This window comes from Larimichthys crocea, chromosome XX, assembly GCF_000972845.2.
Source record: "Larimichthys crocea isolate SSNF chromosome XX, L_crocea_2.0, whole genome shotgun sequence".
NCBI lineage: Eukaryota > Metazoa > Chordata > Actinopteri > Sciaenidae > Larimichthys > Larimichthys crocea.
In genome coordinates this window covers 2,630,749-2,646,881 of record NC_040030.1, presented here as the reverse complement: position 1 = coordinate 2,646,881, position 16,133 = coordinate 2,630,749, and the positions used below count along the sequence as shown (strand labels likewise).

The 16,133-nt window shown below is 42.0% G+C and overlaps 1 protein-coding gene across 3 annotated transcripts in view; it reads left to right on the top strand.

Moving 5' to 3' along the window:
• Positions 1-12,962: 12,962 nt before the first annotated feature.
• The window catches only part of btbd11a (BTB (POZ) domain containing 11a), a 191,723-nt gene continuing 188,552 nt past the window's right edge, over positions 12,963-16,133 (top strand). For 2 of the 3 annotated variants that reach the window (XM_027272458.1, XM_027272456.1), the window contains exon 1: positions 12,966-14,170. In XM_027272458.1, coding sequence (XP_027128259.1) covers positions 13,306-14,170 — 865 coding nt within the window. In that variant the 5' untranslated portion in view covers positions 12,966-13,305. Of the gene's footprint in view, positions 14,171-16,133 lie in introns of all 3 variants that reach the window. The other variant, XM_027272457.1, reaches the window with a different exon arrangement.

Genomic DNA, 16,133 nt, shown 5'->3' with positions numbered 1-16,133 from the left:
GTAGAACTATGAGCAACATCTCACAGGCTAAAGTTAATCATATATTAAAACTACATATTAAAGTAAATACGACGTCAAACTTGCTTTTTTTAGGGGGATTTATTACAAATTTAACAACAAGTTGATGTGAAAAAATGAACTTAATGTATTCTAGTATAAAAGTGTGAAACACACAACAAATCTCAGCCCACGCAGCCTTATACAGAGGTGCTGTTTACCATAAAAGTATAAACACGTGATGCCAGGCATGATGGCCCCCTCACACGCGTCACGCCGTGCGTGCACTGCTGTGTGTCATAGTAGTAGTACTGCAGTAGTGTGAGGTAATAGTAAGTAGTAGTACAGCCGCTGACGCACTTCTTATTAGAAATGCACATGGATAAAAGCTGGTAAACAGGTTTAAATGAAGCAGCAGCAGCTGTGTTGTGATTTCAGTGCACGTTGTAGACTAAGTTTGCACTTTGGATAAGTTTTGTCACATAGAAATCAAAGCTAAATGTTTTTTTCTGCCTTATATCTTGCACTACACCTGCATACTTAGGCTTTTTATGCTTTTTATTATCTTATCTTAACACTATGTTTTGCCTTTGCCTTGTTACTACACAAATAACTACTTTGCTATGTGTTAAAGCCATATAAGTTAAATGCATATGTGCCAATCATATTATTACCTTATTATTAGATATTAAACTAGTGTCATTATCTTCTGTACATTTGTCTCTTTAATGTATAAATAACAAATGCGTCACAAATATTCTCTTACATAAAATGCTTTGTAATTATGCAAGACGCAAAATGCAGCCAAGGACTGCAGTAGGACTGTATTCTGACCAATGGGGCAGTATAACACCACGCCTTAACCTACTAACCCCTAGTCTGATGATAATCTAATGTAATTCATCCACACATGATAAATATGCATTTGCTGTAATGGATGCTGCACTATGCACCTTTTGTTCTATGTCTTTTTCACTAAATGTGGCAATATATCCACAGAATCATGGCATTACTGAATAAACATATTATTTCATCATTATTGGATGAATATATAAGAAATAGCACAAATTCAACATAATTATGGTTTAGAAATGTATTTTCTTGCTGTATATACCCTATAAAACATGCAAAAGGAACAATATGTGTAGATGCACAGTATAAAGCGATATACAGTGACATAATCACACAAAGGAAAATTAAAACACAAGATTTATGAACTGCCAATTTAAAAAATGACGAAAAGGAGCATGTTTATATGACACACTCATCCCTGGCAAAATCAAACAATCTATCATCTTGCCGGGAAAGTCATGATCATTTTTTTTTTGCTTGTTACCAGGCAACCAACGCTTAATCGTGAGGACAAGCTTTGGAGGACCAGAGTGCGTGTAGAGAAGCAGCTGACAGCTGCCCACCTCCGCCGCTCTACCTTAGTTGTCAGCAAGATATGCTGCATTGCATCAAGAGCTCTGCAGACTGCTGGAGTGAACTCAGTTGTGGAGGATGTGGGCGCTAATGATGGCATCTGCTTACAAAGAACAATCTTTATGTGCAGGGAGAGTTCTTTATGTCACATGCATCATTATTAAATGAATCATTTTGTCGATGGGGTTCATTCATCAGAATCTCTCCCTTGTGTTGACAGTTGAATTTTCAATATTCAGTCATCTTCTCCCAAAAAAAAGTTTCTTTAGAGTCCAAGTGTGTTTCCATTGTTGTAAATACACCATGCACAAATGCTGTTGTTTATTATTCTCAGCCAAACAATGACACTGAGATATCGGCATTGATTGTTTCACAACTTCCCCGTCAGTCACTCTGCAAGAGAGTGGGCGTCACATCATTTTCTCCAGTGTAGTAAGTTTTTTTATCACAGCCCTGGATGGTTAAAGTGCAATGTCATGCTAAGTAGAACTATATATGAAAGGGGGCCTCTGGCATGGTCTCAGTGTGGACAGTGGTTGGTCCAGCTCAGTCGTACAAGGAGAAGCCCGAGCAGAATGGATGAATCATCATTCCACCAAGTTCCTCCTCTCTGCCGTCTTTGACTCACTCTTTTTGTTTTCATGGGCCCCCGACAAAATAAATTCAACATCATCATGATGTGATGAAGTGATGCTGAACCTTGAAGCCCGGGCTTTGCAGGTCTGTGTTATGTCTCAAAAAAAAAAAGCTCTCGGCGATGTGCTTTGAATGGTAAATATTTATAGGGATCTGGCCTTAAAGCTTATGGTGTTCAAGGAAAGGTACTTTGGGTGCCGACTCAATTTGCTTTTTACTTAAATGTGGTGGAGAGCATGCCAAAGAAAACAACAGCTTTCCAGAAACAGAGGTTCATTCAGAAATTTTTGTATTTTTCCAGCACAATGCCACTTAGATTTAACCCAAAAGGGACATATTGGACAAGTATTGCAGAGAATAAGGAGAGTGGGAAATTGAGACTCAAGAGGGAACATTATTTAAAAAATGGCATCTTGCAATATTCTGGTTCAATTGTAGCAACAAAGCCAGGTGATTATACATACACAGACATCACTAATTCATCAAACAAAGCTGTGTCTGTTAAATATGGAAAATATGATGAATTAATGACCAGAAATGACGCAAATCTCACTGTTTTTGCGCATTTTTCCTCATAAATTCACTGATGGAGTCAAATAAAAAAAGGCTGATGTGTGTCATGTGTCCATTTCTATCCTCTGTGTTGTCATATGTCAAGCCTGCATGTTTTCCTCATGGGAATCCAGCTCTACACGACGCTGCAGCTTCACGCTACACAATACCAGATTGGTTGGCCACAGCCTGTCTGTGTTTCTGCGGTCGTGTTTCACCCAGCAACACCAGGTAGTAGCCCCCCCACCACCCCTTTATTGGAAATAAGGTAACAGGCAGTTTGTCCGCGTCACGTCAAAGGCTGATGTGATGCGGATTGGTTGTTTCAGGCTCCGTGGCTCCACCTCTCCTCCTCCTCTCCTGCCCTCGCCGCTGCTGCGCTTGATGCGTGAGCGCGAAGGTTTGGTGCGCTCTCGGGTTACGCGTCTGAAGTTGGGACAAGAGGATATCGGAGCATCCCAGTCACTTAAGAGAAGGTGGAAAGTCGGCTCGTTCACTCTTAAACTGGGGGAATACAATTAAGACCTCGGACGGCGGCTGAGAGAAAAAATAAAAGCAAGGAAACGCAGTTTGTGGTGTTAACTGGGAGACCAAGCATACCCAACAGTATGGTGCGTGCAGTTATGGCAGGCAAGGGTAAGGCAGTCGTGAGGCGCTGGAGGATTTAACGCTTGATTCTGGTTATGGTGGAGCCGCGGACTCGGTCAGGTCGTCCAGCGTGTCGCTGTGCTGCTCGACACGCATCAGTCCGTCTCGCATGGGGGCAACTGCTGGCATCTGACCGAATCCATGCACAGCAGACAAAACAGTTTGGACACAGTCAACCACCGTCCTGGCGGAGGACACGGAGATACTGGAGTGCTCGGTCAGTGCGCCAAGCTGCCCGAGCTGGAGGACGTGCCATGGAGCCTTGGCGAGGTGGAGGGCGCGCTGAGGAAAGACGAGGATCTGATGGTGGGGCAACCCGCCACCGGAGGTCTTAGCGCGGCTGTCTGCTCTCATCAGCCGCGCTCTGGTGAGGGTGGCCCGGGAGGCGCAGCGGCTCAGCCTGCGCTCGCCAAAGTTGCACCAAGTCTGAGATCCAGAGCGCCATCAGGTGGTGCTCTCATGGACTCTCCGTCAACTGCATCACGGGCGGCTCTGAGCGCCCTGTCCCTCTACAACATGAGCCCGGGGACAAGTTCAGCCGTGGCAAGTCGGAGCGCTGCGGGCTGGTGTTCTCCGTGGGGAAGTTCTTCAGGTGGATGGTGGATAGTGCGGTGGCCCTCAGGATCCACGAACACGTGCCATATACCTCACCGCCTGCATGAGAGACCTGTTCAGAGAGGTGTTCAGCCGCGTCCTGCGCAGCGCGCTGGTGGAGAGGGAAACGGGTCCCAAGTTTACGCTGGAGTCACTGGAGCAAGCCCTCAACAACGACTACGGATGTGTGGGGTCTGCTGCAGCACTACCAGCACCTCATCTGTGCAAAGAATTCAGCGGTAGAACGTTCAAAAACAAGAGATGTTTGTTGGAATATGAATCGTCGTGGTCACCAGATCCATGCGTTGGGCTTTGATGACCCACACATGAGCCAAATGCATTCACCAAATCCACATGTGAACAGAGGGATCTAGAAACAAGTGGTGCATCTTAATATAAGGCACAAATGTTTTTAATTTCTTTTAAGATTCAGAAGATACAGTTGGATACCACCATAATCATGTAATCATGCAGGGGAATAAACCACTGATCTCGCGGTTAATTGACAGTCTCTTGAATATTTGGACCTGCGTCAGAATATGTATTTACACTTGAAAGAGACAAACAACAACTGTCGTCAGACTTTCATCAGAGAGGAGACTGTTAACGTAATGATGTTATGACGGGGGAGACAGACTTGCTTTGTGGTGTGTATACATTGATACGTGAGTCCTGGTTTTTGCAGAAACGGATTTTTGTTTACATTGGTGTATGTGTGTGTGTGTGCTGGCCTTGCTGGTAATGCTATTACTGTCTCACTCCAGAAGGTGTAAAGCTGTCAGTTGTGGCTGGCCCTCTTATCCAAAGCCCTTGAATGAGTTGGATGAAACTATAAAGCAGAAGGGACTGAAATGTTAGTCCTTAAAGCGAGAGCCAAAGAAACAACAACAACAAAATCATATTGCAGCTCTTTTTTTTTTTTGCGGTGACTGTTTTCGTTCTTACGACTTAAGAGGTGAAAAGAGATGCTGGCTTGTTCATTGGTCTGTAGAAAAGCGATTTGTCTAGAGGCCAGAAAAGTTCTACCAGAAGTGATGTGAGAGAAATTGATCTGAAATGGCTCTCAGAGGTTCCTCAGGGACATGTGTGATTTGGAAATCGAATGTCATGCGTTGAATGCTGCTCTCTCACCCTTACACCCCCAATACACTGAAATACAACCACTTTTGTCTTACATGATAGTTTGGAACCCCCAAAAAAGGTTATCCGAATTACCTCGAATTATGGAGTAAAGTGGTAGTCACTGTTTTGTCTCTAATAGACATGATCCATGGACCTTGGTGGTCTATGCGTGGACCTTCATCCATCATATAAGCCAAATCATAGTAGTTTCCTTCTGAAACACTTAATTCAAATGGGTTTCGAGTGTGAACAGAAATATCTTGAAACAAGTGCGCTGCATCTTAAACACGCACAATGGTGACTCAACTGCAAGACCACCAAAGTGAAAAATAAGAAGGATTAACCATTAGATGGACAGAAGTCAATTTCAAGCAGAAATGCCAAACTTTGACGATTCAAGCTTCCAAATGTGAACATTTCCTCGTTTTTTTCTCATCTATACATCATAGTTTGGACTCAAAAAAGATGTTATGTTGAAAATGTCACTCTGAAATGATTATTATGGACTGTGAAGATGATTAGATGCTGTTTTGTCACCATTGGTCACGTGTGGAGCTTGATGTGTTTTTTCATCCACCACATAAGCCAAATCATATTCAGTTTGCGCTTGAAACACTTAATTCAAAGGGTTTCACGAGATGAACGAAATACAATGCACACTGGTGACCAAATGAGTCTTAATGGACACAATGACCCCCGATACACTGACATGTTAATAAGCCAAACAATTTGTCGATTAACAGTGGCCTTAGTGGACAGGAAGTCAAATTACAAGCGAAATGCCAAACATTGATGGTTCTCAAATTTTTTGCTGTTTGGTCCAATCTTACATGATAGTTGGACCCCAAAAAGAGAGTCATTTGAAAATGTCACCTCTGAAAGATCTTATGGGACTGTGAAGATGATTAAGTGACTTTTGGTCGCCTTGTTGGACCATGCGTGGCCTTAGATGATCGACCATTTGAGCCAAATCATATTCGTTTTCTTTGAAACACTTATTCAAACGGGTTTCCAAGACTCAACTGGGACCAATGAAGTCTTGACAACAGCGATGACCCTCAACAGCAGCATGGCTATGGACAGAAATGCCAAACCATTTTGAGTAGTTCAAGCTTCTCAAATGTGAATACCTTTCTGCTTTTTCACATCTTTATGTGTATTTCTTTTCTATAACCCAGACCTTGTCATGTACAACTCGTGACCCCCAATACACCGAAATGCCCAACATTTGATGGTACAAGCTTCTCAATGTGAATATTTGCTGCTTTGCCTCAGCTTCGTGATAGTTTGGACCCAAAAAAGGATGTTGTCTGAAATGGTCACCTCCGAAATATGATTATGTACTGTAAAGATGATTAGACACAGTTTTTCCCTGGTGGTCCATGGTGATGTGTCTTTTCACCCACTGTGGACATTTTTCCCTGAATCACTTAATTCAAATGGTCAATGGTGACTCCATGGAAGCAGCGAGTCTTGACTGACAACTCATGACCTCTGAAATTTTTAATAAGCAATATGGTTCGTTTAACAGATGATCACATGGACAGAAGTCAAATTTTTGACAAACATTTTGACAGGTCAAGCTTCTCAGATGTGAACATTCTTCTGCTTTTTTATCATCGTACATGATAATTTGGACAAACAAATGACGATCATGAAAATGTCCCCCCTAATTATGATATGGACCGTGAACACTGTTTTGTCACTGGTGCTCCATGTGTTGGGCTTAGATGATCCACATTTGAGCCAAATCACATTCAGTTTCGTTCTGAAACATTTAATTTCAAATGGGTTTACTCATGACTCAATGGGACCAATGAGTCTTGACAGACAGCAATGACCTTCACAGATGGCTCAGATGGACAGAAGTCAAATTTCAGGCAGAAATGCCAAACATTTTCTCAGTATGAACATTTGCTGCTTTACCCTCATCTTACAATAGTTTGTACCTTTGAAAAAAAAATGCCTCGAAATTCTGATTATGGACTGTGAAGATGACATTTTCCTCTAAACATTAAAATTGTTGCACCAATCATCTGGGTGATAAAATATCAAAATATATTGAGAAAACACGTTTCCCAAAGCTCAGGTGACATATTCGTTGTCTTCTTTTGTCGTAAAAAAAAGCAGAAAATTTCTCACATTTCAGAAACTAACAGAAAAAAGATGAACTGTTCATCACAGTAATCGATGATTCATTTCTTGCCATCTGATTAATTGATTTATTCGACCAGTTGTTGCAGCTTTAAAACTGGATGCTGGACTCATCATGCCTTCTGAAACCTTCCTCATTTTCGACGTTTGATATCTTGTGCTTTCGTCCTGACATTGCAGCTGAGAAGAAAACTGGGTACTTTCTCCGTAGACAGGATGCAGGCGCCAAGCATGCATCCCCCTCCACTCCTACTCGTGGAACGCATCATTCCTGATGGTGCAGAGGAGGCTACAATTTGCCTCGCACAAAACAGCATGATGTCATTCTGTGACAGTTAGGAAGGCAAACAACAAAAAAAAAAAAATGTGAGGATTTAAAATGTGCTGGTGCAAACACATTTCAAGGAGCGTGTGTTTGTCACCTCACTAAAGGAGGCTCATTAAAATGTCACATTTCTAATTGAAACTTATCAGACCATTCCGTCTGTAATCTCTCATTTTCCTCTATGCTGTTTTGAGCCTTGCAAACAAAGCTGGGAAAATAGGAGAAGTAGCCCCTCTGGTAGGAAACATGGCCTCTTGTTTATAATGTTTTTACCTGGGGAACAAAAGCAGCACTGCACATTATGACTAAATCCACGTTGCTCTGCACTCCCACTGACCGTATGTGACAGCCTCTCTGCTCTGACTAATGGCAGAGGTAAATGGAGGCTTTGTTTTCTGTGCTACATGCTGCTGTCCAACCTGTACATTCTGATCATTTATAGGAATAAAAGGCTTTACAGGTGCGCACATATCGGTGATTCATGTATGTTTAATGGGTTTTTTTAATGTAATAACACTCATCTGAAACTAGTAACACCTATAATGTGGTTAAACTGGCGACATGTGCAGGGAAAAGGGTTAAGGATGGGCCCAGGTCGCACCAAGCGGGCAGCCTCTCTCAATGTGGTGGCTCTTGGTTGTACCTCCTCCACACCCAAACGTGTTTATTTCTGCCTGTGAAGTTGACATTAACTTTGGGGACTTATGGAGACTGACTCCAATCTTGGAGCAGACTCAAGTGGACTTTGAGGAACTGCAGTTTTTATTATTATCTTCATTCCCAGTCATGGAAGGTTGATTTCCGATTCGCACGGTTAAAGTCTTGTTAGGTTAAGGAATCTGAAGTACTTGGTAATATAACACTATAACAACCCCACGGCTACTTCTGCCGTTAATTCTAAAAAAATCATCATTCACAAGACAGAACAGGTTGCTTCTTTGGAAGATTTGGCCATTTTATGAGTTTTAAACAAACAACAGACGCTTCAGTTTAGTTAGGTAGAGAAAGGTCTTGTTTTTGCAACCCGCAATGCTATGCACCTTCAAGTCTTCTTTAACTTGTCTGACACGTTCTTATTTAACAACCAAACTGCTGTAGATATCTAACCCAACCTCCCCTAACCCAAACCCTGAAATATAAACATACTCTTAGGGTTGTTGGAAAGTGAAGTGAGCCATTACCACCCCCGTGTTGACAGCTGTATTGATTAAAATAGAAGTGTATGTTGCTCCATCAGGTGCAGGTGAGACGCACGGCTGAAAATCATGTCAACAGGCCTGTGCTGGTGCAAGATACAGTACGTGCCTTTTTGTTTTCTCTGCAAGCCAGCACACGAAACCAACATGCCATGGTCATTATTCCCAGAAATGACGCGGGGGAAATCTCGTATATTGTTGGCCTGGATTAAAGGACTGTCGGCTGCCCTCTCCCAGCACTGGAAGACCTACACAGATCCCGTTGTCTTAAGAAAGCCCAGAACATCATAAGGGACACTTCACACCCTGGTCACCCCCTGTTTGTAATGCTGCCTTCAGGCAGACGATACAGAGCCATTGGTGCAAGGACAAATAGATTCAAACACAGTTTTATCCAAATGCAATAGTCACTGTGAATGCTGCCAAAAAATAATGTGCACAATGCTTTAATGTTTTATGTAATGGGTGTATGCAGTATTTATTTTGCTTTTAGCACATGTTTAATTTGATTTATTTTAGTACATTTTAATGTCTCAGGAATTTTAATTCTTATTTATTCTAGTTATTCTAACACTTACTAGTCATTTTAACGCTAGGATTTTATTTATGTTGCACTGACTGACTAGAAGCACTTTCAATCTCGTTGTACCTGTGACAATGACAATAAAGATCTATTCTATTCTATTCTCTTTCGGCACCCAAATCGGCTCTTCATTTGACCACTTATACCTTTCTTTCTTTCTTTCTTTCTTTCTGTCTTTCATTCATTCATTCTTTCTTTCTTTCTTTCTTTCTTTCTTTCTTTCTTTCTTTCTTTAATCAAATCAAATCAGATTTTATTTGTATAGCCCAAAGTAACAAAGTACATTTGCCTCAGAGGGCTTGGGGCGGCTGTGGCTCAGAGGCAGAGCACTAATCAGATGATCGGTGTCAGGCCGGACTCAAAACAGGACTCAATCGCAGAGGTGTCAAATGACAGGACTCAATCGCAGAGGTGTCAAATGAGCTTATTTATTGATAACAGAAAATCCCTCGACAGAGTGATAGTTCACTGTTACTTGGCCTTTATCTTACTGTCATTGGTTTTATTTAACTGTTATTTATACCCTGTGTACATAGTCTTATAGGTGTATAGTGGTAAAGTTTTTTTTCTTGGGATGTTATGTTATGTTCAAATGTTTTTGGGTTGTTTTCCCCACAAAACAAAACAAAACAAAACAAAAATTTTAAAAAGAGTCGGTTCCTTGACCCGGCTCGTTCACGACTCACACATCACGAGTGCCCTATAAAAAGAGAGAGACCGAGGCGGCGAAGGTTAACGATTAAACGTTGTGCTGAAGCTTATTACTGAACTATGAGCAAACATCTCACAGGCTAAAGTTAATCATATAATAAAACTACATATTAAGGTAAATACGACGTCAAAGTCACGTTTTTTAGGGGGATTTATTACATATTTAACAAGTTGATGTTAAAAAAAATAACTTAATGTATTCTAGTACAAAAGTATAAAACACACAACAAATCTCACCTTATACAGAGGTGCTGTTTACCATAAAAGTACATGCACGTGATGCGAGGCATGACTGCCCCCTCACACGCGTCACGCCGTGCGTGCACTGCTGTGTGTGTCATAGTAGTAGTACTGCAGTAGTGTGAGGTAATAGTAAGTAGTAGTACAGCCGCTGACGCACTTTGTATTAGAAATGCACATGGATAAAAGCTGGTAAACAGATTTAAATGAATCAGCAGCAGCTGTGTTGTGATTTCAGTGCACGTTGTAGACTAAGTTTGCACTTTGCATAAGTTTTGTCACATAGAAATCAAAGCTTAATGTTTTTTTGTTGTTGTTTTTTTTACCTTATATCTTGCGCTACACCTGCATACTTACCTGCATACCTGCTTTTTATGCTTTTTATTATTCATATCTTAACGCCATGTTTTGCCTTTTGCCTTGTTACTACACAAATAAACTTTGCCATGTTGTTAAAGCCATATAAGTTAAATGCATATGTGCCTAAATCATATTATTATCTCTATTATTATATATTAGACTAGTAGTCACATTATCTTCTGTACATTTTGTCCTCTTTAATGTATAAATAACAAATGCGTCACAAATATTCTCTTACATAAAATGCTTTGTAATTATGCAAGACGCAAAATGCAGCCAAGGACTGCAGTAGGACTGTATTCTGACCACTGAGGGGCAGTATAACACCACGCCATTAACTACTAACCCCTAGTCTGATGATAATCTAATGTAATTCATCCACACATGATAAATATGCATTTGCTGTAATGGATGCTGCACCTATACACCCTTTGTTCTTATGTCTTTTACACTAAATGTGGCAATATATCCACAGAATCATGGCATTACTGTAATAAACAAATTATTTTCATCATTATTGGATGATATAATAAGAAATAGCACAGATTTCAACATAAATTATGGTTTAGAAATGTATTTTCTTGCTGTATATACCATATAAAACATGCAAAAGGAACAATATGTGTAGATAGCACAGTATAAAGCGATATACAGTGACATAATCACACAAAAGGAAAATGTAAAACACAAGATTTACTGAACTGCCAATTTGAAAAATGACGAAAAGGAGCATGTTTATATGACACACTCATCCCGCTGGCAAAATACAAACAATCTATCATCTTGCAGGGAAAGTCATGATCATTTTTTTTTGCTTGTTACCAGGCAACCAACGCTTAATACGTGAGGACAAGCTTTGGAGGACCAGAGTGCGTGTAGAGAAGCAGCTGACAGCTGCCCACCTCCGCCGCTCTCACCTTAGTTAGTCAGCAAGATATGCTGCATTGCATCAAGAGCTCATGGCAGACTGCTGGAGATGAACTCAGTCTGTGGAGGATGTGGTGCGCTTAATGATGGCATCTGCTTACAAAGACAACTCTTTATGTGCAGGGAGAGTTCTTTATGTCACATGCATCATTATTAAATGAATCATTTTGTCGATGGGGTTCATTCATCAGAATCTCTCCCTTGTGTTGACAGTTGAATTATTCAATATTCAGTCCATCTTCTCCCAAAATAAGGTTTCTTTAGAGTCCAAGTGTGTTTCCATGTTGTGTAAATACACCATGCACAAATGCTGTTGTTTATTATTCGTCAGCCAAACAATGACACTGAGATATCGGCATGACAATCTTCCCCTGTCAGTCACTCTGCAAGAGAGTGGGCGTCACATCATTTTCTCCAGTGTAGTAAGTTTTTTTTATTTACAGCCCTGGCATGGTTAAAGTGCAATGTCATGCTAAGTAGAATATATATATGAAAGGGGGCCTCTGGCATGTGCATTCAGTGTGGACAGATGGTTGGTCCAGCTCAGGCGTACAAGGAGAAGCCCGAGCAGAATGGATGAATCATCATTCCACCAACTGTTCCTCCTCTCTGCACGTCTTTGACTCACTCTTTTTGTTTTCATGGGCCCCCGACAAAATAAATTCAACATCATCATGATGATGATGAAGTGATGCTGAACCTTGAAGCCCGGGCTTTGCAGGTCTGTGTTATGTCTCAAAAAAAAAAAAAAAAGCTCTCGGCATTGTGCTTTGAATGGTAAAATATTTATAGGGATCTGGCATTAAAGCTTATGGTGTTCAAGGAAAGGTACTTTGGGTACAGACTCAATTTTAGCTTTTTACTTAAAATGTGGTGGAGAGCATGCCAAAGAAAACAACAGCTTTCCAGAACAGAGGTTCATTCAGAAATTTTTGTATTTTATCCAGCACAAATGCACTTAGATTTAACCCAAAAGGGACATATTGGACAAGTATTGGCAGAGAATAAGAGAGAGTGGGAAATTGAGACTCAAGAGGGAACATTAATAAAAAAAAATGGCATCTTGCAATATTCTGGTTCAATTGTAGCAACAAAGCCAGTTGATTATACATACACAGACATCACTAATTCATCCAACAAAGCTGTGTCTGTTAAATATTGAAAAATAGATGAATTAATGACCAGAAATGACCAAAATCTCACAGTTTTTGCGCATTTTTCCTCATAAATTCACGTGATGGAGTCAAATAAAAAAAGGCTGATGTGTGTCATGTGTCATTTTATATCCTCTGTGTTGTCATATGTCAAGCCCGCATGTGTTTCCTCATTGGGAAATCCAGCTCTACACGACGCTGCAGCTTCACGACTACAAATACCAGATTGGTTGGCACAGCCTGTCTTGTGTTTCTGCGGTCGTGTTTCACCAGCAACACCAGGTAGTAGCCTCTCCCCCCCTTTATTGGAAATAAGGTAGCAGGCAGGTTTGTCCGCGTCAGTCAAAGGCTGATGCTGATGCGGATTGGTTTGTTTCAGCTCCGTGGCTCCACCTCTCCTCCTCCTCCCTCTCCTGCCTCGCCGCTGCTGCGCTTGATGCAGTGAGCGCGAAGGGTTTGGTGCGCTCTCGGGTTACGCGTCTGAAGTTGTGGACAAGAGGATATCGGAGACATCCAGTCACTTAAGAGAAGGTGGAAACTTCTTGTCGTTTCACTCTTTAAACTGGGGGGAATACAATTAAGACCTCGGACGGCGGCTGAGAGAGAAAAATAAAAGCAAGGAAACGAGTTTGTGGTGTTTAACTGGGAGACCAAGCATACCCAACAGTATGCGGTGCAGTTATGGCAGGCAAGGGTAAGACAGTCGTGAGGACGCTGGAGGATTTAACGCTTGATTCTGGTTATGGTGGAGCCGCGGACTCGGTCAGGTCGTCCAGCGTGTCGCTGTGCTGCTCCGACACGCATCAGTCCGTCTCGCATGGGGGCAACTGCTGGCATCTGACCGAATCCATGCACAGCAGACAAAACAGTTTGGACACAGTCAACACCGTCCTGGCGGAGGACACGGAGATACTGGAGTGCTCGGGTCAGTGCGCCAAGCTGCCCGAGCTGGAGGACGTGCCATGGAGCCTTGGCGAGGTGGAGGGCGCGCTGAGGAAAGACGAGGATCTGATGGTGGGCAACCCGCCACCGGAGGTCTTAGCGCGGCTGTCTGCTCTCATCAGCCGCGCTCTGGTGAGGGTGGCCCGGGAGGCGCAGCGGCTCAGCCTGCGCTACGCCAAGTGCACCAAGTATGAGATCCAGAGCGCCATCAAGGTGGTGCTCTCATGGACCATCTCCGTCAACTGCATCACGGCGGCTCTCAGCGCCCTGTCCCTCTACAACATGAGCACCGGGGACAAGTTCAGCCGTGGCAAGTCGGAGCGCTGCGGGCTGGTGTTCTCCGTGGGGAAGTTCTTCAGGTGGATGGTGGATAGTCGGGTGGCCCTCAGGATCCACGAACACGCTGCCATATACCTCACCGCCTGCATGGAGAGCCTGTTCAGAGAGGTGTTCAGCCGCGTCCTGCGCAGCGCGCTGGTGGAGAGGGACAACGGGGTCCCCAAGTTTACGCTGGAGTCACTGGAGCAAGCCCTCAACAACGACTCGGAGGTGTGGGGTCTGCTGCAGCACTACCAGCACCTCATCTGTGGCAAGAATTCAAGCGGTAAGAAACGTTCAAAAACAAAGAGATGTTTGTTGGAATATGATCTTCTGGTGGTCACCAGATGATCCATGCGTTGGGCTTTGATGACCCACCATGAGCCAAATTGCATTCACCAAATCCACATGTGAACAGAGGTAGAAACAAGTGGCTGCATCTTAAATCAAGGCACAAATGTTTTATTAATTTCTTTTAAGATTCAGAAGATACAGTTGGATACCACCATAATCATGCAATCATGCAGGGGAATAAACCACTGCTTATCTAGCTGGTGTAATTGACAGTCTCTTGAATATTTGGACCTGCAGTCAGAATATGTATTTACACTTGAAAGAGATCAAACAACAACTGTCGTCAGACTTTCATTAGAGAGGAGAATGTTAACGTTAATGACTGTTTATGACGGTGGGAGAAAGACTTGCGTTGTGGTGTGTATACAATATGATACGTGAGTCCTGGTTTTTGCAGAAACAGGATTTGTGTTTACATTGTGTGTATGTGTATGTGTGTGCTGGCCTTGCTGGTAATGCTATTTACTGTCTCACTCCAGAAGGTGTAAGCTGTCAGTGTGGGCTGGCCCTCTTATCCAAAGCCCTTGAATGAGTTGGCTGAAACTATGAAGCAGAAGGGACTTGAAATGTTAGTCCTTAAACGAGAGCCAAAGAACAACAACTACAAAATCATATTGCGGCTCTTTTTTTTTTGCGTGACTGTTTTCGTTCTTACGACTTAAGAGGTGAAAAGAGATGCTCGGCTTGTGTCATTGGTCTTGTAGAAAAGCGATTTGTCTAGAGCCAGAAAAGGTTCTACCAGAAGTGATGTGAAGAGAAATTGATCTGAAATGGCTCCCAAAGGTTCCTCAGGGACATGGTGTGATTTGGAAATCGAATGTCATGCGTTGAATGCTGTCTTTTCTCACTCTTACACCCCCAATACACTGAAATACCAACCACTTTTTGTCTTACATGATAGTTTGAACCCAAAAAAAAAGGATGTTATCCAGAAAATGTCACCTCTGAAATGATTATTATGGATTGTAAAGATGGTCAGTCAGTGTTTTGTCTCTAATAGACATGATCCATGGACCTTGGTGGTCTATGCGTGGACCTTCATCCATCATATAAGCCAAATCATATTCAGTTTCCTCCTGAAACACTTAATTCAAATGGGTTTCCAAGTGTGAACAGAAATATCTTGAAACAAGTGGCTGCATCTTAAAAGAACGCACAATGGTGACTCAACTGCAATGACCCACCAAAGTGAAAATAATGAATGGATTAACCATTAGATGGACAGAAGTCAAATTTCAAGCAGAAATGTCAAACATTTTGACGATTCAAGCTTCTCAAATGTGAACATTTCCTGCTTTTTCTCATCTTACATCATAGTTTGGACTCAAAAAAGGATGTTATGTTGAAAATGTCACCTCTGAAATGATTATTATGGACTGTGAAGATGATTAGATGCTGTTTTGTCACCTTATTGGTCCAAGTGTGGAGCTTAGATGTGTTTTTTCATCCACCACATAAGCCAAATCATATTCAGTTTGCTCCGTGAAACACTTGATTCAAATGGGTTTCCACAAGTGAACAGAAATACAATGCACACTGGTGACCAAATGAGTCTTAATGGACAGCAATGACCCCCGATACACTGACATGTTAATAAGCCAAAGCAATTTGTCTATTAACAGATGGCTTAGATGGACAGAAGTCAAATTACAAGCAGAAATGTCAAACAATTTGATGGTTCTCAAATGTTTTGCTGCTTGGTCCAATCTTACATGATAGTTTGGACCCCAAAAAGAGAAGTCATTTTGAAAATGTCACCTCTGAAATGATCATTATGGACTGTGAAGATGATTAAGTGACTTTTGTCGCCTTGTTGGACCATGCGTGGGCCTTAGATGATCGACCATTTGAGCCAAATTATATTCGGTTTCTTCCTGAAACATTTTATTCAAACA